This window comes from Stegodyphus dumicola, chromosome 7 (genome assembly GCF_044657685.1).
Source record: "Stegodyphus dumicola isolate Sdum_Otavi_A_Nest chromosome 7, ASM4465768v1".
NCBI lineage: Eukaryota > Metazoa > Arthropoda > Arachnida > Araneae > Eresidae > Stegodyphus > Stegodyphus dumicola.
Genome location: NC_140774.1, coordinates 164,138,337 through 164,164,305, shown reverse-complemented (window position 1 = coordinate 164,164,305; position 25,969 = coordinate 164,138,337). Strand labels below are relative to the sequence as shown.

Here is a 25,969-nt window from a genome sequence, read left to right as displayed (position 1 = left end):
TGAGAGATATCAGCTCACATCTTACCACATATACTCATCCCATAATATGTATGCAGTCTATTCTTCAGGATTAGTCAGTCTAAAAGGTTAATTAAAACATTTTAATTTACTACTATATATTTAGTTCATTTTTCATAACATTTAGGAATACCTATATCTTAATACAACTAAGTAAATATTAGTAATGCTTTGTTATACACATATCAGTAGTATAAATTGCTGTCATATAAACCCACTTAAAACATTATCCGTAAGTTATTTCAGGTACACATTCAATGGAAGACAGTTTATATTATTCAACATGCCAGCTGAAATTAACACATGAAATACAAAGAACAGTAAATTCTTTAATCTTATATTTGTTACATAGTTTCAGTTTACATTAAAAATGCATATATTTTCTTTTCAAATTAACACTGCAACATAGTTAAAACATACAACAATTTTATCTGAAATAATTACGCTGCAGACTTTCATATACGGAATGGGACTAGTATGAATACTGTTACTAGAATATATAAGGGGTGACAATTCTTCTGTTCAACAGTGCTTTGAATATGAGTATAACATGCATCTTATTCAGGGAAGACCATGTTATGAAGCCGATAACTTAAATTCATTATACTTAAAATTTCATACAGACTATGTGGTACATATACATATGACAATGTTGTTACCATAATGTTTTCCATTAAAATTTAACTTTTTTTTTTTTTTTACTTTGCATGATCAAGTAGCATATATTTCTCTGACCACATACAATAAATAAACTATCAAATTAAGTATCAGCACCAGAATAATTTTGTATGCTAGTACAAAATACAATTAAATAACTAGGAACAGTACAAAAATTTATCTTGCTTATTACAGTGAAGTAAATGAAAAAATGTAGAAAATATGAATTTAAACTATTAAAAAAGAAACAGAACTCTGGAGAAAACTGTTCGTTACATAAAAGGAACTTGCATTAATATCATTATTTATTATATACACAATCCCACAATGTAATGACTTTTCAATAGATATTATTTTTGAAAAGTAATATTCTAAAGAGAGGGATAACAGAACAGCAACATTTTCAAAGAACAGCTCATTTACAGGATTGTTAAAACTGTATCAGTATATCATTCAAAATAAAACTAATTAAAATTACATTGGTTTGAAAAACATGTATCATTAATACCATTATTTATTATAATACACAATCACACAATGAAATAACTTCTAATCGGTGCTATTTTTGAAAGGTAGTAATATATTTTCTGCCCCCGAATTACATTTTGGGTTATGCAGATCTTGAACTGAAACTTAATTATCAACCCTTATAATTTCAAAATGTGTTTTTAAAAAAAGTTACCTAAATTAACTAACTACTTTTGTATAAAGATACTTAATGAAAATTTTTATGAAATATATTAAAAATATGTATACATTTTTTGAGTAGAAAATTATATTTGACAGTTAATTATGAAATCTATTATACATATACAATTTTATTGTAGGGATGTTACACATATAATAATACAACTGCCATTAAAGATTCAGATTAAAAAAAAAAAGACAAAGCTTAAACATATTACATCATTTGCAACACTGTTTCAAAACCATTAATACTCCTGAAAGTTCTAATAAAAGTTCAAAAATCAATTTTGATCAAATAACTTTTCACTAATTACACAAGATATATATATATATTTTATTTTTTGCTAACATTTTTAGGAGAAAAAAATGTTTTTAAGAGACTATAATAAATGCTAATAATTATCTTTTTAAAATAAAAGATAAACTATTATGTTTAACTTCAGACGAACAAGCTGAAAAATTTACGGCACTTAATATAATTCTCACTGAGTCAACCGGCTGCACAAAGAGTTATTTAATTTCCATTTTCACTATTAACGAGACTATGCCCTAAACATAAATAATGTGCACAAGCATCTAAACTAAATTTTTGACAGTAACAATACACATATAATAACTTTAACTATACAAATGCTATACCAATAAGTTCCTTTTTATTACAACTTTGACCTAAGTGTATTCACAAAATATAATGACTTAAATATTTAACTACAGGAAAATAAAACAAAGCTAACATAAGAAAACTCAAAAACAAAATAATACATCTATACACACTTAATTATATAGTTTTTAACTTAATGGAAGGTCTTTCTAATTTTACATATATGCTATCTACAATTCAAACACAATAATAATAATATACCTTTTCTCAAATTTCAACTGCTCAAATTTAAGAAAAAAGTAAAAATTAATGCTATTCCCCACATCTTATAATTCAGTTTTAAAAATCATTAAAAAACAGTTTTGATGCATTGATAATTATGACATCAAAATGAAATTTAAGTTAAAAACTGATCTGCAAATAAATAAAATAGGGTATACATTATTAGACATATAAAAATAACAATTCAATAATCTCTACAAAATTTTAACAATAACAGGGAATGCATAAAATTAATTTTTTTTGAAATTGTATACTTAATAACAAAATTTATATGCAAATATGGAAAGTCAATAAATAAACTGGCATATACATATTAACAACCTTTCAACATGATGAGCAAATTATTAATAAAAACTAAGAAAGCACAAAATTGTACATTATGCTTTTGAAATAAAACTTTTTCAGAGCAGTTCAGGTTCACAGGTATCCAGAGGTATAAATGATATAAAATCAATTGCATTGTAGAAAATATCTGGCGAAATACACATATTTTCATCTTTTGTAACTCGCGCCATACATATTAAATAGCATAGCTATTTCTAACCTATCAATCAACACCTGAAATACAAAATATAGAGTGATTACAAAATTTGAATAATTTATTAAAGCTATAACATTTATTCATTACAACAGAAAGAGAATTATAAGTAGGGATGTCCAGATAGTAAGTTTCTCTGCAGCTTTTTGCAGAAAGTAAACATAATTTCATTGGAGGATAAATGATATGTAATAACAACTGTTCACCTACTTTTGAACATAATCCAAAGATATCTACCATACAGCAGAACCAACTTTTGGATCACTTTGTTCGAAAATTCCGCTACATGGCACTTGAACTAATATTTTATAGTTACTTTACTTTTGAGTCATTTTGAAAATGTTGACAAAACAAGAATTTCTTGAGGTGCAAGAAAAGTTAGAATTACAAGAGTGAGATTGGGACTAAATGGAAAATGACTATACACTTCAGAATTTCTTTAAAAGACCTGTTTTGTGACAAATCATACAAAGCTGAATATGATCACTTTTGGTATTGAGCACACTACATAGTTTACTTTGAAGAGTGGCCAAGTGTGCAACTTATCGGATCATTCAGAAAGTTTTGTGGTTTTTCAAATTGAAGTATGTTTACCTCTAATTATTTTGTTACTGCTGTTAAGGAGCAACCCCCCCCATTACATTGATTAGTGATGCCAAGTGCTGTACCAATAGGTTAGGTCCTGAATCCTGGAGAAGGCATAGATGTTTCCAAGAGTATAGTGTCTGTGCAGAAAAGGGGGGCACTCAAAATACACTTAGCTGAAAGTCATCATGAGAACTTGGTTGTAGGGAAAGAGGGGACCTTAATATTTGCTACATTATTTCTTTAAAAACTGGCCACTCATGTATAATGATTTTATTGAGTACAGCTAGTGCAATTTCATACAAAATATTGAAAATTTACAGCTAGACATCTCATGATTTTAATATATGTTTATCTAAAAGAATCAAATTACAAAGCAGAAAACAATATTAAGATATGAGTTTATTGCTTTTAAATTGCTTAGTTTATTATTCAATAACCTTACAGAATAAATTTAAAAGTATCTTACGCTTTACTGAATAACAAATACTGGCGCAAGGAAGATAAAAGCATTTTATTTCCAGTTGCAGCAACACACTGCTTTCATAGAACTGAGTTTGATAACTAAAATTGAAATATCTTACATTTTTCCAAATGGCAACAGTCTTTTGTGCTGGAGGAAAAAATACTTTATTTCAAACAGTATTGCCACTGATCACTTTCAAATCATTCAGCTTATTAATAAAAAATTCATAAACATTTTACAAAATATGAATTAAAAAAAAATTCAAAATTAAAAAATTTGGGCTTCCATGTGCACATGTTCAGGTGGGGGACTACGTTATTCAAAATTTGACAACTGTAGGTACCAACATTTTTTCACAATGAAAAGAACATAAACACATACATGCTGATTCTTCATCATTTAATTTCTTTAAAAATAATACAGAGCAATAATATTTGGTAGCAACAATTTGAAAAGTGATATGCCATTTATAGTGAACCAACACAAAATCCCTTTTGGGCTAATAATATTTTTTCAATTAATTACAATTTTTAATGTTTTCACAATTTATCTTTATGACTGAATTTATGCGTTTGAACAAACACCAATAGCAAAACAAAAATCTGGTAACAACACCAAACACCAATAGCAAAACAAAAATCTGGTAACAATTTTTAATTTGTATGTGGAAATATATGGTAAATAATTAATGTAAGTCCTGAACAAATGCAGAATATTTTCAATTATTTGTACACACAAGTGCCAAGCAATATTTATCTATTAAGTATGATTGTTAGTTGTTCTAAACCTTCATATTCTTTGATAATTAATTTAATAAAAATGCTCTATAATTTCACATGATTATTCAAATCTAAAATACAATAAAAATAAAGCCTTCACAGAGGTTTATCCAAGAACAAAGCAAATTAATTAATATTAAAAATTAGACCTTGAAGTGAAGTTCAAAATCCAGTCATTTGAATTAAATTAAACTCATATTTCATAAATAATGGTACAACATTATTGCTACATATTTATATTAAAAAAAGTATTATAAAAATAATTTGAAAACAAACCTTCAACTAACAGACATCTTCTTTTTTTGGTTGTAGGTAGTAAACTGTCTCATACCGAGTTGTTGGTTCACAGATGGGTAAGGAGACGGTGTACTCCAATCATGAGTACCAACTGAAGCCCGATAATGTTTAGTTGAAGTTTTATTAAAAACTGGAAGTAACTCATTTGCTTCATTTGACAGGGCCTAAAAATATTTAAATGTATTAAAAGAACATACCTAATGAGTTAATTAAGTGGAATATGATGGGGAAAAAAACTGAAGCTGAAAAAAGCTGAAAAGACAGCTGAAATTGAGAAATGAGTTCTTTATAGCTAGATTTCATATTTTTCTTTTTTAATATTTAACAACACATGCAAAATATTTTATTATTGATGCTAAACAAAATAAATACTGTTTAAGATATTTGAGCATTAGCAAATTTTTAACCAATAATAGTCATAAATATTCAATAGCATATTCAACCAAGTGGTAAATATTCAATAGCAGTTATTGAAATAACATTATCTAAAGGGCTAATGAACAGCGTTTTCAGCTGTAAATGTTGAAACATGCAGGATATTTGTTAAGTCCTGCTTCATAGTAGGTTAAGCCCACTCCCAGGCCTTTGAAAAGATTGCCATGAAAATGACTGGAAAAAGTTGTTGAGAAAGCAACTGATGCAAGATCCTGCTAACCTGGCATTAACCCAGTGATTCTCAGCCTTTTTTTGTCACAGCACACTTTTAACGATTTCAAAATTTGGTGGCAGACAAAGAAAAAGATAACTTTAAAAGTGGTTTATTTACCTATAATACACTGTGTCAAATAGTTCATGAAAATAATTTTGAATGTAAAATAAAATAATATGTACTACAAAAACAGCAGTACGTTTATTAAAGAATTAATTACAAGTTAATAATACGAATACTTTTAATGAGAAATCTGAGCTTGAGTTTCAACATTTGATAATTTCATTTATATTTGGTCATAAAAATGACAATGCTACTCTCATATTGTCTTTTACATTTAACAGTCTCGATCTTGTTTTCATTTTTATGTTGGTTAATACTGAAAAACCGAATTCACACAAATAAGATGCAGAAAACTGTAATAATATTTTTAAAGCTTTTTTGGCCATCATGGGATAATTGCATCTAATGTTAATCCAAAATGAATTAATTGATTCTTCCGAATATTTTAAAATTAAATGTCGACTATTAGAAAGAGAAATTAGTTCTTCCTCTTTGTTCAAAGTTAATTAAAATATAGAAGTCTTTGGTACCAAAATCAGCTTGGATACTGCAATTGATGCACTTATTAAAGTCTTAAAAAACAAATTTTGCCAATTCTGATGTGTACTGTATACAAGGATTAAGCCCATTATAATTTTTACTACATACATTTCTAAAATTTAGGCACACTTTTAAGAATTTGGCAGCACACAAAAGTGCCACAACACAGTGGTTGAGAATCACTGCATTAATCATTTGAGAGAAGTTTGAAAGAACAGAACCCTCTTTCTTTAGTTAGGTAATTAACAGCTGCAAGTTAAGCTACTTGCTATAAATCACAATATTAAATGGGATATTTGCTCAATACAAATACACTAGTTATGATTAGGTAAGGAAAAATCACAAAAATGACGATTACTCAACAAGTTATATGTAGAATTTAATGAAACTGACTCACAGTATACAACACATAGTAAGGTATAAAATAATATGAAAAGAAATTACTAGACAAGTATGGTGTTACAGAGATTAGCATATGTATAAAATGAACAAATTGGATGTGCCAGTTTGGCATAGGAAAATTACCTTCAATATAGGCTATAATCTCCTTTAGAAGCAATACAACGATACATACAACGATGTGCGATGCCGTCAATTACACAGTCTATTAGTTCCACAGGAAGTGAGAGCCATTGCTGTTGCAAAGCAGTTGCAAGGGTCTGAAGAAGAGGACTGAGAGCAGTTATATGTCTTCCTAAAGATACCAAACCTGGTTGATAGGATTCAGGTCCAGTAATTGAGGTTGTCACTCCATGCACTGAATTGTTTGCTGCTGAAAATAACTACCCATGATGTAGGCCCTGTGTGGTCTAGTGTTGTCGTCCTGTCATAGGAAATTATCACCTATTGCTCTGGCATAAGGGCACATGTAAACATCAAGGATCACATCTTTGTAGGTCTGAGCATTTATTGGTTCCACATGGAGACCTATGCGTCTACCTAAAAAATACCACCCCAAATACAGACACTGCTTTCTCCATATGCATCTCTTTCACAGATGTTTGATGACAATGGATTCCAGGTTCTCTCCAAATCAAATAATGCCTAATATTGCTTTGGAGGCTAAGACTGGACTCATACACATAGAGAACAGCCCTCCGATGATCAGCTGTCCAGTAGACATGTTGACCTGGGCTGGTCACCTCGTGTACTTTGTGAAGCCTTCTATGCATAGCTGACATCGACACCAACCTTCCAGTGGCTCCAGCAAGGGAGGATCTGAGTTGAGGTTTTATTCCTTCATGTGCATAACAACAAACATCTGTCACCAGCGCTTGTCGTAGCTGTCATGAGTCTGGCTGAACCTCCTGAATGCGAGTCTGGGGTTAGAAACTCTTGTCAAAATCTATGAACCACAGAAGGACTTACATTTAGCCATCCGGCCACTTCTGTCTGACTTTGTCCTGCCTCTAGTCTTCCAATAGCTCTCAATCATAGTTCTTTGGGTAAATGATGCCTGGGGTCATTGTTACAAACTGGCTATCTCAGATTTCTTATCTCAGTATCACAGCAAAATTTGCAGACTGCCTCTGAAACATGTAATTTTATGCTCCTCACAGATGTCATATTTTGATTGCAGCACCAGTAATTTGCATAATGCAGTTTTACTCAAAAATTCTTTTTGAGTAAATTTAAATCTTATATAGATTGATCAAGTTATCCTTATGTGTGCTATTTTCCCTTAATTTTTGGAAATAAGTGTAAATGCATTGCCACTGCTCATGCATTTTCAACATGCCCATTTTTTTAGGCCAGGATCCTGTGACTTGAAAATACTGCTTTGTAGAAAATAGGTCTCAAATTTTAATCTTTTTTTTCAACAGTAGGGGAAAATACAACATATCTATATTTCTTTAAAAAAATTAAATTGGCTTATCGAGGATTAATTAGGGTTATTTAAAACTAAGGCAAAGATCTTACAAATATATTGTGATATCATGCCTATCCATTACTGGTTCAAAATCACACAGTTTGGTGACAGTTTTTGTTTTACAGAATTGGTCAGCAGGAAAGTACATAAGTACAAAAAAAAAAAAAAAAATTTGCTGCTCGTCTCGACTCACTCGCTCGCACGAACGCACGCACACACACACACACACACACACACAAAAAAAAAAAAAAAAAAAAAAAAAAAAGGTTTTTTCTTTTATTTTACGAATTTTTTCTTTGAGAAGGAAGAGTTCTTTCATGAATCTTTTTAAACATACAACAGGATAAATGAAAAAGAAAATTATTTCACCTCTCATATGCAACTTGATTTTGACTCAAGTTGTGGTTCAAACAGAAAAACAAAACAGTTGTAACGATTTTTTAAATATCAACATGAAATATGGTTCTAATTAAGTTGGAAATTTAGAATATGTTTTTCAAAAATGATTCTTAACTAAAACAAACAGAAATTAAATTTTCCTAATTACAAAGGTTGCTAGAGCAACCCATTTATACATGATTTAAATACATTCTATAAGGGGAAAAAAAAAAAAAAAAAAAAAAAAAAAAAACCACCAAGAAATAGTCCAATGGAGACAAAAATTGCTGGATATGAAAATTATATACAGAATAGAAAATGATTAAAATTTCTGGTCAATTGAATGATTTATTTCAGAGTTACATAGTTACAAAGTAACAAGCTCAATAAGGTGTTGACCCTGGATGCAAGCTGCCACACTTCCGTAGCATAAACTGATAAAGCTCCCGGATGGTCTCTTGTGATATTTCTTGTCGAATTTGCTTCAATTGTTGGGCTAGGTCATCAACATTCCCTGGTAGATGCAGTCGCCTGTGTGACGTGCTTCCCATCACATCCCAGACATGCTGGATGGGAGAGAAATCTGGTGATCTGGCTGGTCAAGGAAGTGTGACAAGCTGTAAGACAGTTCATAGCAACACGTGGCGTATGTGGTCTGGCATTATTTTGCTGAAAAATAAGGGCAGGGTACTGCAAAAGGACTGGTAGCAAAACAGGTCTCAGAATATCATTGACGTACCGCTGTGCTGTAAGTGTGCCTCTAATGGCGACTAAAGGAGTTCAGCTATCAAGGGAAATAGCACCCCCAAAACTGTTGAGGGCCTGTGTGACGTGCAATAGTGAAAGCAGGATCGGCATGCTGCTCTGGGCGTCTCCAAAGATATCTTCGATGATTGTCAAAACACAGTTGGAAGCCAGACTCGTCGTTAAAGACTATGCATCCCCAGTCAGCATCATTCCAGTCTGATCGAGCTAAGCACCACTGTAATATGGCTTGACAGTGTGCAGACGTGAATGGCAGGTGGGCGTAACGGTTGGTATGAGTATAGATCTTGCTCTATCAGCCATCTGTGAATGGTCATGGTGAAAAGTCGTGCGTGTGTCGCATATCTGATGGTTGATAGCGACGAATCAGGTGATGTGATAGCTGATCTGACGATCACTGTCCTCCCGATCTGTTGGGGTCCTATGTCAACTGCTACCATCATGATGCTGAAATCTGCCATTGACCACCCATTCTTGCCAACAATTTCTAATCGCTGCATCACTTTGATTCATATGACGAGGGACTCTCGGATTTGCACAACCTCCTTCTTTCAATCCAATGGCACGACCTCGTTTCAAACTCTGACAGTTGCTCATTATGAGCTCGAATCCTGCAGCAAGGCATTTTTTCAGTCGTTGAAAGATATCCTAAATTGTAATGCAACAGAAATGTTAACAGTTCAAGAACAGCTCCTTATATACATCTGCTGGATGCGCAGTTCCGATGCACTGGAGATCGCAATATTCATTCATTGGACACAAAATTTTAATCATTTGCATAGTTGGTTAAAACATGTATGCATATAAAATTTCAAAGCAATCAGATGATTCCTTCTTGGTGCGTCGATTTTGTTTGTTAGAGAGTGTATATTTACATAGAAGACCCAAAATTTTAAAGCACAGCATAAAGAATAGCAATGAAAAGAATTAAATTTTACCTTAAGATATATTATTGCATCCGTTCCATAACCTTCGGCAGATGTTATAATTAAATCTCCTTGAAAATATCGAGCATATAATCTAGATAACGGTAATCCATACCCATATCCAGCCTTGAAAAATACATAAAAAAATTAATATTTTTCATAAAATAAGCCAGCATAGATTAATATAATATTTTTTAAAATGCATTGCAAATTTTAAAATTAGGCAGTCTTTGGTGTGCATGGATTTTGAATACAATTCAAAACAGATTTTCAAATTTTTTCAAGGGGGATTTTGATGCTAATTATTCAAACTAAAAGAGATTAATTTTCACACCAAAGACAAAAATAAATAAATTTAATGCTAATCATATTTGGCCTCATAACTATAGTTTTGACATTGATTCTATGAAATTTTCTTTTCAAAGCTTTCTTTCATTTGGTGAAATGGATTTCCTTTCACGTACATAAAAACTTATCTTTTTAAGTTAATGTCATCATTTCCAATCCAGTTCTTTTCAATATTTAATAATTATAATATCTTACTTTGTTGTTTCATTATTATTATTATTTTCCCAATTTTTAATTTTACATAGGCATTTTTATCTTCTATTTAGACACTATAAGATCCTACTGCTTATAAATTACTATTCATTACATAGCAGGTATATATAAATACATGAAAAGAAATTTCAAGTTACCTTTTTCTATGATTTCTTATACTTACCTTTTTACATGTACAAAATCTGAATAAAGACACTAATTCAAATTTTAAATGAATGATTTCATCATAAAATAAGTATTAATAGCTCAGAATCAAGAAAAGTTACTTCAATGTGTTTACTATTTTCTCTCAACATTAATATTCAAAGTACAAATTAATAAAATAAGGAAGTAATTGTATTAATTAGAATTTCATATGTCTTTAGATACTGTTTGAGAAAATCTTTTGAACATTAAGTTCTGTAAAAGTACAAATTTATACAATACAAAGTAATTTCACAGAATCTAATGCTAGACAAAGGGTCTAAGTGAGACACAATATGCAGTCCTAAATATAGTGTTTTTTGAAAGAGGAGCTTACAACCTATTTTGCTTGCTTTTAAACAAACACACATACATTTTATACACAAAAAATAGAGGGGGGGGGTATAAGGAATTATCAGATGATTCAGGCCTTTTTCAAACCTATGGACTTAGGCAATATGCAGGGTCTGGAGAGACTTCATATGAGCATAAACACAATTCTCTTTCTAGTCACTGAATTTTTTGTGTTCTACAAATCCCCTCATTTACAGTTTTACCAATGTCAAACTTGATAATTCCTGGTTATGAGTAACTAACAAGTACAATTTATTATAACATTCAAAAGCACATCACAGCGACTTCTAAATTTTTTATAACTTATTACATTTCTAAAGAGAACAGTGACAGAATAGTTATATTTTTAAAGAGAATGCTGGAGAACTAAGCAGATGAAGACTGTTCCAACTGTTTCAGATAAAATACTTCAAGTGAGAAAAACAAAAAATACAAGATATGTTTTGGTTAAAGCCATGCAACATATTTTTCATGTCATATTGGTGCATTTTGCTTTATTTCTTTCCCCTCATGGGCAGTGCCTCTTTTGGCATTTATTGCACCATTTTCGGCCACCTTCACATTTGCTGAACAGATAGAGTTGCTGAAATCATTCAAACTGAAAACAAAATGACAATAAAAAAAAAGTGCATGTCAAAGGATGACTTTTGATCTTTTAATGAAAAGTTAAACAATTATATATACAAAAGTACATAAGATAAGATAAAGGCCTAAATCCAATTCCAGAACTTAAATATAGGGAACTCAATAGTTCCAACAAGTTTTTCTAACATTCAAATTATACTGCGTACTGCAGTTGGAATTCTAAAGAAAGTAAAGACTAAATTATCACTTTTTACAAGGTCACATGTCCAGAAGGGGATGCATTAGGTAATCAAATAGATGTAATGGTATCTTGTGGCAATATCAATAAATATTTCTCAAGAACGGTATAGTGATTTGCTATGAAGAATTCCACATCCCAAATATTGAAATCTATAGCAGGTGAGGAAACACAGCTGGATACAAAATGTGATGCATGAACAAAAGCTTTAAAGACAGTCATCACCAGGAAAAAAGTTCGCACCAAACTAGTGATCCTTGCTGCTGTAGAAATAAGCCAAAACAAAAAGTGTTAAGTAATATGGCTAATTACAGTAACTCTTTATTTGATTTCTTATTAAGATGCAAATTTTTTTTCATAGGTTACTATTTTAAAACATGAACTTTTTGTTACCCAATTTTTTTTAATAACTTTCCACACATTCTGAAAAACTTTAATTTCTCCCAGCTTGCCAAGATTTTGCAGATAAGTGGGAACACTCAATATACATTTGGCATAACAAAAATAAAACACAAATTGATATTCATTTACCATATATACATTCAAGAATTCATATACTCACCAGTGGAGCAGACGATGATTCTACTGATGCTGAAGGCTTCGGAGCCGTAGAATACATGTATTGAAATAAAACATCGGTAAGAGAGCGTGGTATTCCCCCACCTCTATCAGACATCTGAATAAATAAATGATTAAAGTTTTCACTAAGAAGCTAACAATGGTACAAAAAAAATTGTACTTGCAAATACAGTTGATTCACCTTAATCTATGAAATAACAAAGCGATGCAATGTAATGACTCACAAGAGAATCTCAGCTAAACTTTCGTCTAATATGTTACACCTGCTAACTTTTTTAAGCAAAAATGAAAAGATTCTTGAAAATAATTCGGAAAACAGTGCTAAGTCAATATTTTAACTTTTGCTTGAAACTAATTTGGAAACTAAATTTAATAAAATTCACATATTATTTAAATTTTGAAAAGAGTAAATTCAAAAACTTCTAACAAAGAAAGACATTTTAAAACATGACAGTAAGAAATTAAAATAATAATAATAATGTTATTTTTCTAAAAAAGCATAATTATATAATCAGTATTTTATTTATAGCATAACATTGCTATAACTGATAAAAATATAGCATAAAAACTTATAGAAAATTTGTAAAAAAATTAATTTTGCATGCAAAATCATAAAATTATCAGATATTTTTTGCTGGACCAAGAGGTTATATCATAACATTAATAATTGTAATAATAGACAACATGAATTAACTACAAATTAATATCACTATAAATTAAAGTTTTGTAATTATTAAAATTTAAAGCACTTGTACACACTATAATCCATGTAGTGTTTCTCTGTTCTTTATACACTCTGTCACAAAAATATATGCACACAGAAGGAAACAAATTATTATCATGAAACTTAACATGCATATAGTGTATGAGGTGATAAATAAATGATTACAAATTCAGAACAAAAGATCGTTTTATTAAGAAGTTATGGCATGAAAAAGGTTACAAATCAGTAAGTAGTATAGCCAACTCTGGCAGCTATACAAGCCAAAGTACAGCATGGCATCAAATAAAATATGTCATATGCAACCCCTGAAGAAGTATCTTTGCAGCTGGGCAGTTAATTCATGAATATTCTGGGATGGCCGCAGTTGCCTTCCAAGCACGTCCCAAATGTGCTCTATTCGCAAGAGGTCTGGTGATCTGATAGGCCATGGGAGTACGCCATATCCTTGAAGACATTGTTGGAAGAGTTGCACAGTATGTAGACTAGTGTTGTCTCGCTGATAAATGGGATCTGGGTGACTTAATAACATAGGCAGTATAACTGGCATTAAAATGTCATACACGTAATTGCGAGTCATCATTGTGCCTTGAAGGAAGACTAGAGGTGATTGTGTGTCCCAACAAATCACTCCTCCCATGGCCATATCTTGTGTAATCGCCATATGTTGCTCAACAACAAATGCTGGATTGGATTGCTGGCCTGGCTGCCTCCATATACATGTGTGTTGGTCATCAGCATTAAGACTGAATCGGGATTCATCGCTGAAGATCACATGCCTCCAGTCAGGCACACACTAGCTTGCCAGTGGTGTTGCCTATAATGTGGGGTCAGTAGAAGATGTCTTAATGGATGTCGGCAGCATGTACCAGTGTTGGCCAGTTGTCTCCAAATGGTTTCCTTGATACCACTGGATGCCTGGAATGTGGTAAATAGTGTCGAATTGATGTTAGTTGTTGGTGTGGAAGTGGCTGCTCTTATGATGGTTCGATTCTCACGGATATTTGTATTTCTAGGATACTCTGACTCTCCGCAATGGTCCTTCCATGATCCATTGTCGGCAACACTGAGCAACTACCATATCACCCTGACAGAGGTGGCGGCCGATACACCTGTTCGACCAACCTCCTTCTCTGAGGCCTACTCTGTGCTCCTCATCAAAGTCCAATTGGTGTTAAAATTTAAATCATTTGCGTATCACTTACTAGACTTCATACCTTACGAGTTTCGTGATTGTGGCTCAATTTCTTCTGGGTACACACATTTTTTTGTTACAGAGTGTATATCATATATTCTTAAAAATGACACAACATAGTTAAATTAAACGTATTTTTATGCAATCACAACTAGTAAATTTTTAACTCCTAGATTATAATACATATATTTTTCCTTCAAATCTTACATGTGTACCTCATAAATCACAAAAACTAATTATTTTTTAGCTTTGTTAACATACAAGTTGCCAATAAAATGGTCACATCAGATTCAATTAAATGCTAGAAACTGCATACTGACTTATATAAACAGGAAAATAATCAAATGCTATTTAATGAAAAGGGCATTTGTTATATTTTGAAGGATGATGTAGGTTTGTCCTTTGCTAGGAAATGTATGGATTGATTAATAAATAAAAGGACTTTATTCATTATGATTCCAGGATTCCTTTTTAACATGTTTGTTCTCCATGATTGTTGAGACAATGATTGCCAAAGTACAATACCCGTCGATTCTTTTTCTGCAGAAATATTCGACTGAGAAGCCATGAAGGAAATGCATTTTTTATATTACTTTAACTGTTGCACGACTTATTAACAGCTGTGATCTGGTTAGTAGTTTATTTATTTTATGCATAAATTAATTACTATTATTTTACTTAGAACTGAACTTACTTTAATGGTCAGATCTTCTTTCCCAAGTGCAACTAACACTTGAATTGGAGGAAAATTATCGGCCGAGCTCCCATAATGTTCAACGACAGCTCTCATAGCATTCTGAAAATATACGTAAAGGATCAAGAATATCACATGTCTTAGAACTGTGAGAACATTTATATTAAAATTGTTTAAATAGTTCATGGCTCTCCACTTGTCATGGTTTGATTAAATAATTACAAAAATTTACTGAAAATTTTATTTTTAAAACAATAAAATTATGAATCCTGCTACACGTAATTGGAGAACACAGTACTCAGAAAATAATTTTAGACCATTACTTACTTTAAACAGTTCAAACAGCATATGATACAGGTGTGCTGGTACATACACAACTGATATAGGGGAACCTGGATCTAGGGCTAAATTTTAAAAACAAATTTCAGAACATATTATAAAACATGAAATAATTCTGACACAAAAAACACTGGGGAAAAGCAATTTTACTGTCTTAAATCTGTCACTTGCTTTGATTATCTATATTTTAACACAAATAACACTAGGGCAGAGCAATTTTGCTGCCTTAAAACCGTCACTTGCTTTCGACCAACTTTTGGTCTCTGAATCCAAAAATAACCTTAATTTTTGTCTATCACATCAACTTTTTAAGTGATAAGATACTATGTCTCAATTATACAGTCCTTTATATACATGCATATAAAAGAAAATAAAGGGAAAACTTACCAAATACACTGTTAACAAAAAATGGTCTTTGTGATGATTGATTTTGGTTCTTTAGTTTGCTGTCATCTGTGGTGTTAATCCAATAATGGAACTTCATTCTTCTCACACATTATTTTATTTATATATATATATAAGAGGTATTAAGTAGATTACAAAATATTTACATAAGATTAGCATTAATTAAAGTCACTTGGAGAGTACACGCCTGCAGATTATCGTGTAGTCCTATTAAGACATATGGTGAGTGCACGTCTGCGATAATCGTGCAGTCACATCCGACGCTGTCCAAACCCTAACTGACTCTTCCCCCTGCGGCAATCAATCGCCAGAGGGAGTTGTATAAACTTTCCCCCCCCAAATACCAGGGGGAGGGAGACATCAGACATTACAGTCTTATTTATACGTGGGTTATAAACAAGTCTCTGCCTCTTTTTTAAATAAAATATCAGGCATTTGTTGTGAAAGAATTGCATTTTATACTTTATTGAAAGTATTATCTATTGCTAGCCACTACTTTTCCCCATCTTTCTGGCAGCATATGGATATCACATCAGAAGAATGCTTTACGTTTTGAGACTATCTACAAATCAACCCAATTTTTGGTATCTCCATATGATGTGAAGCGTTGCTCAGCAGGCCAGGAGTTATCAATTGAAACAAGTAATAATCAGAAAGGGCAACGCCTGGTAAATACAGTGGAAGGAGGAAAACTTCTCATTTGAGTGTTTCTAAGTAGGTTCCGACTGGCGCCGCAATATGTGGATGAGCATTATCCTGCAAAAGTATAATTTGTCATGTCTGGAGTAGCAGTCAGCACATTTTTCTTTGCTCAGCTTGGTCTCATCAACTGTATTTGGTAGACAGCCCCCTGTAATGGTTTCATTTGATTAGAACAACTAATAATAAATGATACCAAGTTGATCCACTACATAACACAGCATGAATTTTTTTCCCCCATGAATGATCAGATCAGCTGTCAATGTTGAGGCACGGCTAAGCAGTGCCCATGATTTCTTCTTCTTTGATTATCATAGTGGATCTATTTTTCCTCACTAGTGACTATATGATGCAAAAAAATCTTTCCTTTATGACTGGCAAGCAGAATTTCAGGTGTAAAAAAATGGTGTTCAATGTTTCTGGGATTTAGTTCACATTTAACTCAATTTCCTTCCTTTTGAATCATTTCTAATGATTTTAAATGATGTGAAATAGCTTGTTGAGTTTCACCTAATGCAAGTGCAAGTTCTACTTGCATTTAGCACAAATTCTTTTTTCAATAATGCTTCCTATTCCAAGTCTTCATATATTTTTATCCTTTCCCCAAGTTCTTTGGCTTCAACATCAAATTCACAGTTCTTAAACTTTTGAAACCACTTCTTAGAACTTCTTTTGAAACTTCTTGTTAGAACTTCTCTCATTTAAGGCAACATCCCCACATGCTTATACAAGCAATCAATGCATCTTAGCTGCAGATTTCTTCAAATTAGAGAAGTAAATCAAAGGTTCCTGCAAATGACACTCATTCAGCTCAAAACTTGACATTTTTGCATAAAAAATATATGATGGACACAGAAATCTCTAATACTTAAAAGCTATGTTGTTAGCAGATGAATAACTTTATGATATGATGTTTTACATCACACAAGTTTACACATAACTTACTGGTGGCAACATTTTTTCCAAATGGCGGAGACTTATTTGTACTCCCAATATAAGTATGACAATTTAAATTTTGTTCATACAAATAGTAAGATTTTCTTGGTGGAATCACTCATCCAGTTCATAACTGACTGTGTCAAAATGTTTTGGGAAGGTATCGAGATAATTATGCAATTAGATGCTCATTGTTGCAACCACGCATTTTAAAGCTTCCCAAAAGCTGCTGGACAATTTCGCTGTAATTCCATGCTAATGCACTTTGAAGAAAGTCTTTGATTATGTATTTGAATGCCAACCACACATTCTTTTGAGGTTTTGTCATTGTTCCGATGACGTTCATCTTTAAGGAGCTGCCAAATCAGTAGACCATCAAATACGTTGGCCTTTATTTGTAAACATCAGCCTTAAGTTGGTGAATGGTAAAACTGCCACATATACAGCAAAATGAACTGGGGCTGCACTTATGATGTGAATTAGCACAGGCAGACATAAGGAAAGGTTTCAGATTATATATAAATAAAAATTAAACACTGTTAACCTTGTATACAAACAAGAATTTTACATTGAAATGCACTTCATTATATCAGAGCAACACACAACATCTCACTACAGTATCTTAGCCATAACTGAACTAGACAAGTATGCACTTGTCACTGGTCTCCTACCACATCAGTCAGACGGTTTATGTCAGGCAATAGGACAGCAGTAGTACTTCCTATGACCCTCACTTGATGCAGTGGAGACTGGTCACATCCACATAATGTATAGAGAAAGAACTTGATGAAATAGAAGAAAACTAACTACAGTTTTGAAATCGGCATAGCTATTTTACTCTGAAACAGCTCAATCGAACTCAACAGAATTTGTGTTATAAATTGTTCCCCAGTGTTATTTTACTCCCATTAAAAAAAGATCTAATAAAATAACATTCTACCACACCACTAACAGTTAACCTTAGAAATAAAGAGCAAAATACTCATTTTGTATTAGAAAAGCCCAGTAATCCTTTTAAAAGATTACTGAAACAATATAAATGACATGGGTTCCATAAGTTTTCTGAAATACTGCATGAATAGTATATTCTACATCTCTTGAATAATGGTCCATAACATGCAACCATTTGACAGCGATGGAATTTTACTATGGACAATATGCTGAATTACATCCCACACACATTTTACAGAGTCCATATTTAGTAAACACTGGATTAATTTTTTTTGAGGATATGTATTATATAAAAATGAGCACAAATGATCTGCAAGAATAGTTTCATAGCTTTTGTGAGTCTCCAAAAGATGAATGAGATGTCCCATAGCTACCAATCTGAAAAACCAAGAGGATTTTGTATAATGCAGCAATACGACTGTAAAAGTACTCCAAACAGAGAAGTATTTAAGTTAAAGCTGCAAGAGAAAAGAAAATGAATGTATACTTTTTTGAAATGTTTCAATGGGCAAGTTCAAGATTTTGTATGCAATACTTAATAATGCATAAATGCTACATAGAGATTCTGGCTTCAGGGTTATTCTAAATATTGTGGATCCCTCGACAAGTGTTAAGAAACAACTGTTAAGAAAACAGTAGGGGTGCGAGTAAGACCAAACAATTAGATTATGAATAAAGAATCATTTTTGCCTACTGTATATGTCTCAGAAAGAGAGAAAATGTTTTATGCTCCCTTGATGATATTGAGCATCGAGGGGCCAGCCTAAGAATAGAATGTGCATTTGAAACAAGACATTTCTTTATTTGAAAGCTTGGAAGGAATGGTTAAAATTTATTTCATTGTAGGAGCTAAATGGATGCAGCAGCTTTGTAGAAAAAGACTTGATTTAGAACAAATGTCTATTTATTGTTTAAATGGTCTTTGGACTAATTCTAATTGTTACCTGATTATATAATTGGTTCGAAAAAGGTTGTAGCAGAAAGTGATTGCACCATAACAGAGCTTTTAATTAATAATTAGGTTTGAAGTTATATATGAGGATTTGGTGGAAAGAAAAAGGAGGATTTTTAGTTTTAAGCTTTTGCTTTGAGTTAGATAAGAGTTCAGCAGTATGAAGAAAAAAGGGGAAAAAGCTGGGGGGGGGTACTTTCTAGATAATAACTTGTAAAATGTAAAGAGAGATAAGAGTAACATGGTGGTGAATCTTGATTATTTACGAGGCAAAGAAGAAATAACTGAAGACGCATCGGCTGTACTGAATGATGATCAGCTAGCTGCATTGACTGATTTAATAGCTGATGAAGGAGGATGGAGAGAATGAGAATGAAAAATCTTGAGAAGGAAATGCACACGATGTGTCTATCACAAAACTACACCAAATTTATGATTCCAAAAGTGATAATGAATCGAAACTCTGTTTTTGGGACTGTTAAATGAATGAAGGAAGATGTATGAGCATTCAAATTCCTTATTTAATGATTTAGAACAGTGTTTTTCAACTGCTGGTCCGCAAAATATCCAGCTATCTGCCCAAAATCCAAAGTGACATCGGCCAACAACTGAAATTAAAACAGCACCTACATTACAATAACAATAGTTTACAAGTTCAGAAAAATATGATCGATGATTTTTTTATGTGAAAAAATTGTGCCAACGGGTCGAGTTATTAATCATACTGGTTTGCGAAAACGTACTGAAGTATTTTACCAGTCCTTGGAATAAATCCAGTTGAGAAACACTGATTTAGAATATTGGCTTCTGGCAGTGACTGACAATGTGTGAATATCTAGGCATTATGTTCCACTTTTTATTAAGAGACATTTTCGGATGGATACTAGCTAGGGGTGTAGAATATCGGTTTCCAGCTGAGGATGGACAAGGATTTGGTTGGGTGTTTCTGTCTATGAAATGCAATACAAACTGATAATTTAGCACGATCGAGAAAACAGCTCCCCTTTACAAACAGTATTAAAAACTATAAGCAATTGTGTCAGAATAAGGTTACATTAATGCATCTGCAGCCTAACCCTCCGTGTATTATCCTTCAGCATCGCCAAAGTTTGTTTCAGATTCCAGATTCTTAAAGTCTGCTTGTGTAAGTAGCTTCACCTCCTAGTCTGTAGAATTGATTATGTAAACCTGAATTTCTGGTTCTTGAAAAAAATAATATTTTTATCTCTAGGATTATGTGCTTATCAATGATGCATGTTTTCTGTCTATGACAGAAAACTTAAAGAATTGTAAACTGTGTTATGTTTACCAAAGTTTAGGTTAATTGTTTGTGGTTGTTTTTAATCGTGCAAAATATTCCTTTGGGGATAATATTAAAAAAAATGTATGTTTATCAAATTTCTGCACATGATTATTGCACTACCCAAATTTCCTACACAATATAACTTGAATTATCAAACTGATTATGAAATGATTCTGGTATAAAATATGTTAAAATTTAAAATAACGAATCAAACATGAATTATTTAAAATAAGCTAACTCCATACGATTTTGAAATTTCTAAAAATTTTATGCTGAAGAAACCAAAGTAGGAGCAAATATATATATATATATATATATATATATATACTGGGAGGCCATAATTAAACTGACAGTGCTCACAGTGTTCTATCGCGCGATTTATTTGCGAGAATGACGCCACATTTTGTAGGAAGATTAAACAAGATGCGGGACGAAGGATTCTGCGAAAAAACAAATTAGTTCCAAAAGTCACCACTAGGGGAATATTTGGCGCTGTGTAATAGAAAATAGAGTGTTAACAAATGCCTATTAACACGGAATAAAATTACCTTTTATTATGCACATTTTCCGATTTAATTCAAGTGCAATATGACAACACATTTAGAAAAGCGTAAAATCTACATAAGCACCGATAAAGTCTCGTGATTTGCAATATCACGTATGCTGAGCAGAAGTTCTTTATTCAAATTTTACGTTACATCCATTCGCACAGTGCCAGCTGCTTGGGGTTTAAAAGGCAATGTGTTACGTTTCGAATCAATCGGATTGAAAGTTTATGTGCAATGTCTCCTTTAGTCGAGCGAGCATTACTGGTCAAATTCTTTTACCTCAACCAGTGCAACGCGTCAGCCGCTCTTCGTGTTTTTAGAACGCACAAAAAAAAAAAAAAAAAAAAAAAAAAAAAAAAAAGCATAAAGGTAACGGTCCTGTGTCAGTTAATGGACTAAAAACAGGTTCTCTGAAGGTTCAGTCAGGCAGAGGACGAAAACATGTACCACAGGATACAATCGAAGCAGTTGCCACGGCGATTGTCGACAGAGGACCAGAAAATATTATTGCTGCGACCTTCTAGTGCTCGTGGAGTAGCTCAAAATATGATATGCCTCACAGTACGGTATGGAAAATCTTACAAAAGATTATCAACTTCTATCCGTACAAGATCAGCCGTGTACACGAGTTACTGTACCCCAACCATGATAAGCAATTGACTTTTGCTCTCACCTTTCTTGCCAGAATGGAGGATGATGCTTGGCCGTGGAAAATCTTATGGGGAGACGAGGCTCACATTTACCTGAATGGAACTGTGAATACCCAGAACTGCCGAATTTGGGATGACAAACCACCACATGCAGTCACAGCAATTCCCTTTCATTCACCAAAGGTAACTGTTTGGTGTGGGTTCACAGCGGAATTTATCGTAGGTACATTCTTCTATGAGAACATTACCCCGACTGGACCGGAAACCTGTTCTGTTACTGAAGAGAAATATCGCCACATGTTGAACAGCTTTGTCATTCCGGCACTTCAGCAAATACAATGCCTGGGGGAAATCATTTTCATGCAAGATGGAGCCCCTCCACACGTTGCTGTACGGATACGACAGAAATTCACAACAGAAAGAGTCATTAGCTGCTACTTTCCAACAGCATGGCCACCTCAGTCGCCTGATCTTACCCCATGCGGCTTCTGGCTATGGGGTTACCTTAATTCCAAGGTCTATCAAGGAGTGGTCCAGGACCTGGCTACGGTGAAGGATAACATATCACGGACTGTACAGGAGATTCCTGCAGACATGTTACTTTCTGCTGTTGTATATATTGTGCACAGAATGCAATATGTGGTCCACAACAATGGCAGCCACATTGAACCTCATTTGAATGCAAAATAAAAGGTAATTTCCGTATTGATTTGCATTTGTTAACACTCTATTTTCTATTACACAGTGCCAAATATCCCCTAGCGGTGACTTTTGGAACTAATTTGTTTTTTCGCAGAATCCTTCGTTCCCCGTGTTGTTTAATCTTCCTACAAAATGTGGCATCATTCTCGCAAATAGATCGCCCTACAGAACACTGTGAGCACTGTGAGTTTAATTATGGCCACCCGGTATATATATATATATATGTGTGTGTGAGTGTGTGTGTGCGTGTGTGTGTGAGTGTGTGTAAAATACAACATAACCCTTTAACTTCCATCTTCATTCTAAAAATAGCAGAGCAATAATTTTCTAATTAAACGAAAAAGATCCGTAATTGAATATGCATTGCATACTCATCGATGAAGTCTGAACCCAACCACCTGTACATTAAACTGTCATGTGATCTGAAATGGAATTCGTATAAAAGCTTAATTACGTCACGACTCCGTCTTTTCTCTTGCTTCGTGTAGCTGCTTTGTATTGCCACTAGCCTTGTAGAGTTTATTTTTCTAAATTTAGTCCATTCTTTAAGAATTGCAAGCTGTAGAAAATTGGGAGGTGTATAGCGCACCCACAGTGATACCGTGCATTATCGAAAAATAAAATTATTTGTGGAATTTAGGCTATGTATTTAAGCATGTTTGCAAGTTTTGTTTGTTTTTTTTTAAATGCATCAATTGCTTTAACTATGTGGTAAAGTTTTCAAGTTATATGATGCAGTCCTCTCTGACGTCAATCCGTTGTAACTCTCACCAAGTCATCTTACTTCAATAATAATGCAGTTTTATCACAATAATGGAGCAATTTTATTACATCTAATCTAATGCAGCATTATTATTATATATATAAATCTCTGTAATGGATTAAAGCAGTTTAGATAGATAAAAACTAATCAAACAATTTAAACTTCTGTATAAAAATGTCATTTCACCCCTTTCTTGGTCACAAAAATTTTCCTTGCAGCATTCCCTTTGAGCTGAAATTTAAAGTGATTACCTAAATACAGAAAAATTAAAAGCCAGGAGACACACAGCTGTAATGAAAAATCAGATGTATCCTGTTTCCATCAGAAGAACTGGCCACTTCAGCTATCTTAATTCATCTCAAGTGAAAACTCATTCCAAAATATAAAAAAAAATTCTATCACATTGAGCAATTTGACTTGCAGTTTCTTCATATGTGTAATAACATCAGCCTGAAGCAATTAAGATTATTGCCTGCCTGAATTATGTTATATATTTTCCAATAACCTTGCATCCAATGACGATGTTACAAAAGCCAAATATAGCACAGACCTTTGTGTCATGAAATCAGCGACACCTAAGCAAGCCATCAGATAGGAAAAAGGGAATGTTAAATTGTCTGAAAAGGAATGCCACTCACAGATACGACTTCGAATATTTCTGGTTCTTGACAGAAAAATTATAAAATGGTTGGCATGGCATAATATTTGTTAACAAAACATTAATTTAAACATCATCATCTATAGTTTTGTCACACAGTGCTCAAATTGGATGCGCCTGTGTGGTATCCACTTGAAACTGTTTCAGAAAGGAAACTAAATTTCATGTTAATTTTGGCATAAAGTGCATAACTTCACACCCTAATTCTACATCTTACTCTTTCACAAAATCTGAGAGTATGTGAAGCTTTCTTGCTGCAAGTTGGTAGCATTTCAAAAGAACCTGAACTGACTTTATTTCACAATGTAATGCAGGATTGAGGTTACTGAAGTACTCATATGATTCTGATGCAAAATGATATTCTAAAATTTACTTTTTTCTCTGATGTCATTTCATAATTTTCTTACACATTTACATAGTGTGGCAATTAAATAACGATTTGAAAAATACACCTTATTGAAATCTTATTACACATAGCTTTTAATCTCGTTCACTGTACTCCTCTTACCTATATATACACAGCTGCATATATGCTCTCCATTGTTTGATCTTGTGCTGCAAGTCTTTATTTGTCAGCCTCTTCAGCAAGTCAACTGTTTTCGGCTTGACCTCTTCAACAGATTGAAAATGTGTTCCTATTAATGCTCATTTCACTTTTGGGAAGAGGAAGAAGTCACAAGGAGTGAGATTTGATGAATATAGTAGATGTTCGAGCACAGTAATTCTCTTGACATTAAGAACTGTTTCACCAGCACATTGTCTTGGTGCAGCATCCATGATTTGGGTTTCCACAGGTCTGGTCTTTTCTTCTGCGTCCTTGCTCTCAGTTTGGTCCGTACCTCAATCTAGTAATTCTAGTTTACCATTTGGCCCTGAGGTATGCACTTTACTAATCATGATGACATCCTTAATATTGGTGAGGGGGGGAGGGAGATAAGCATGACTTTCATTTTTGACTTGTTCGTTCGCCTTTTTTGCCCTGTGGTGAAAAGGGGGGATTCTTCCAGTGCATGCATTGTTGCCTTCATTCATAGTCGTATTGGAAAAATCCCACATTTCATCATATGGGATGATTTTTTTCTATGCATTCAGGCTCTGATGTGAATTGCGCCACGATGTCACAGCAAATGCTTGTCTGGTTCTCCTTTTGCTCTCATGTGAGGGTTTTTGGTACCATTTTTGTGCAAACTTTCATCATTTCCCAAGTCTCATGCAAAGGTTTTCTTATTGTCTCTTTGTCACTGTTCGTCATGTCTGCCATCATCTGAATACTCAAATGGTCTTTCCGTATGATTTCATTATTTTTCTCAATGTTTTTATCAATTTTTGATGTCACAGGTTGACCAGAATATACATCATTTGTAACCTTTCCATGACCTTCCAGAAATCATTTGCGATGTTCAAAAGCTCAAGTTCACAGCAAGCAATTATTGTCAAATACTCCCTTCATTAACTGAAAACATTCACTTGGAGTTTTATTTAATTTCACAAAGATTAATGCCCTGCTTGATTTTTAAGCTTATCATGATTCTTGGACTCGCAAAACAACATTCAACTTAAGCAATGATTAACAAACAACTAAACAAGATAGAGATGAACTATAGCTCCACTTGTAATGGAAACAACTACATTCTGTCCATTTCCCCCCCCCCCCCCCACCAAGATTAAGGGCTAGGGCATGCACTGGCCTGTTAATTTAAGTATCACATCTTGTATACTGAGAAATTTCTGAGTAGAGAAGAAAAGTTTTTATTTATCAAAGTATTTTATATTGAAAATAAAATTATAATTAATGTATTAACTGTTTGTGCGTACACATAGTAATGAACAATTTATTAGTGTAAAACAGAAT

The 25,969-nt window shown here is 33.0% G+C and overlaps 1 protein-coding gene across 1 annotated transcript in view; it reads right to left on the bottom strand.

The window, feature by feature from the left end:
* Positions 1–327: 327 nt before the first annotated feature.
* Pdk (pyruvate dehydrogenase kinase) overlaps positions 328–25,969 on the bottom strand; it is a 52,099-nt gene continuing 26,457 nt past the window's right edge. Inside the window, exons 7-12 of the mRNA XM_035367607.2 lie at positions 15,539–15,615; positions 15,212–15,313; positions 12,585–12,698; positions 10,114–10,227; positions 4,890–5,074; positions 328–2,803 (exon numbers count right to left, since the gene is read on the bottom strand). Of these exons, the coding sequence (XP_035223498.1) occupies positions 4,892–5,074; positions 10,114–10,227; positions 12,585–12,698; positions 15,212–15,313; positions 15,539–15,615 (590 nt within the window). The 3' untranslated portion in view covers positions 328–2,803; positions 4,890–4,891. The remainder of the gene's footprint in view (positions 2,804–4,889; positions 5,075–10,113; positions 10,228–12,584; positions 12,699–15,211; positions 15,314–15,538; positions 15,616–25,969) is intronic.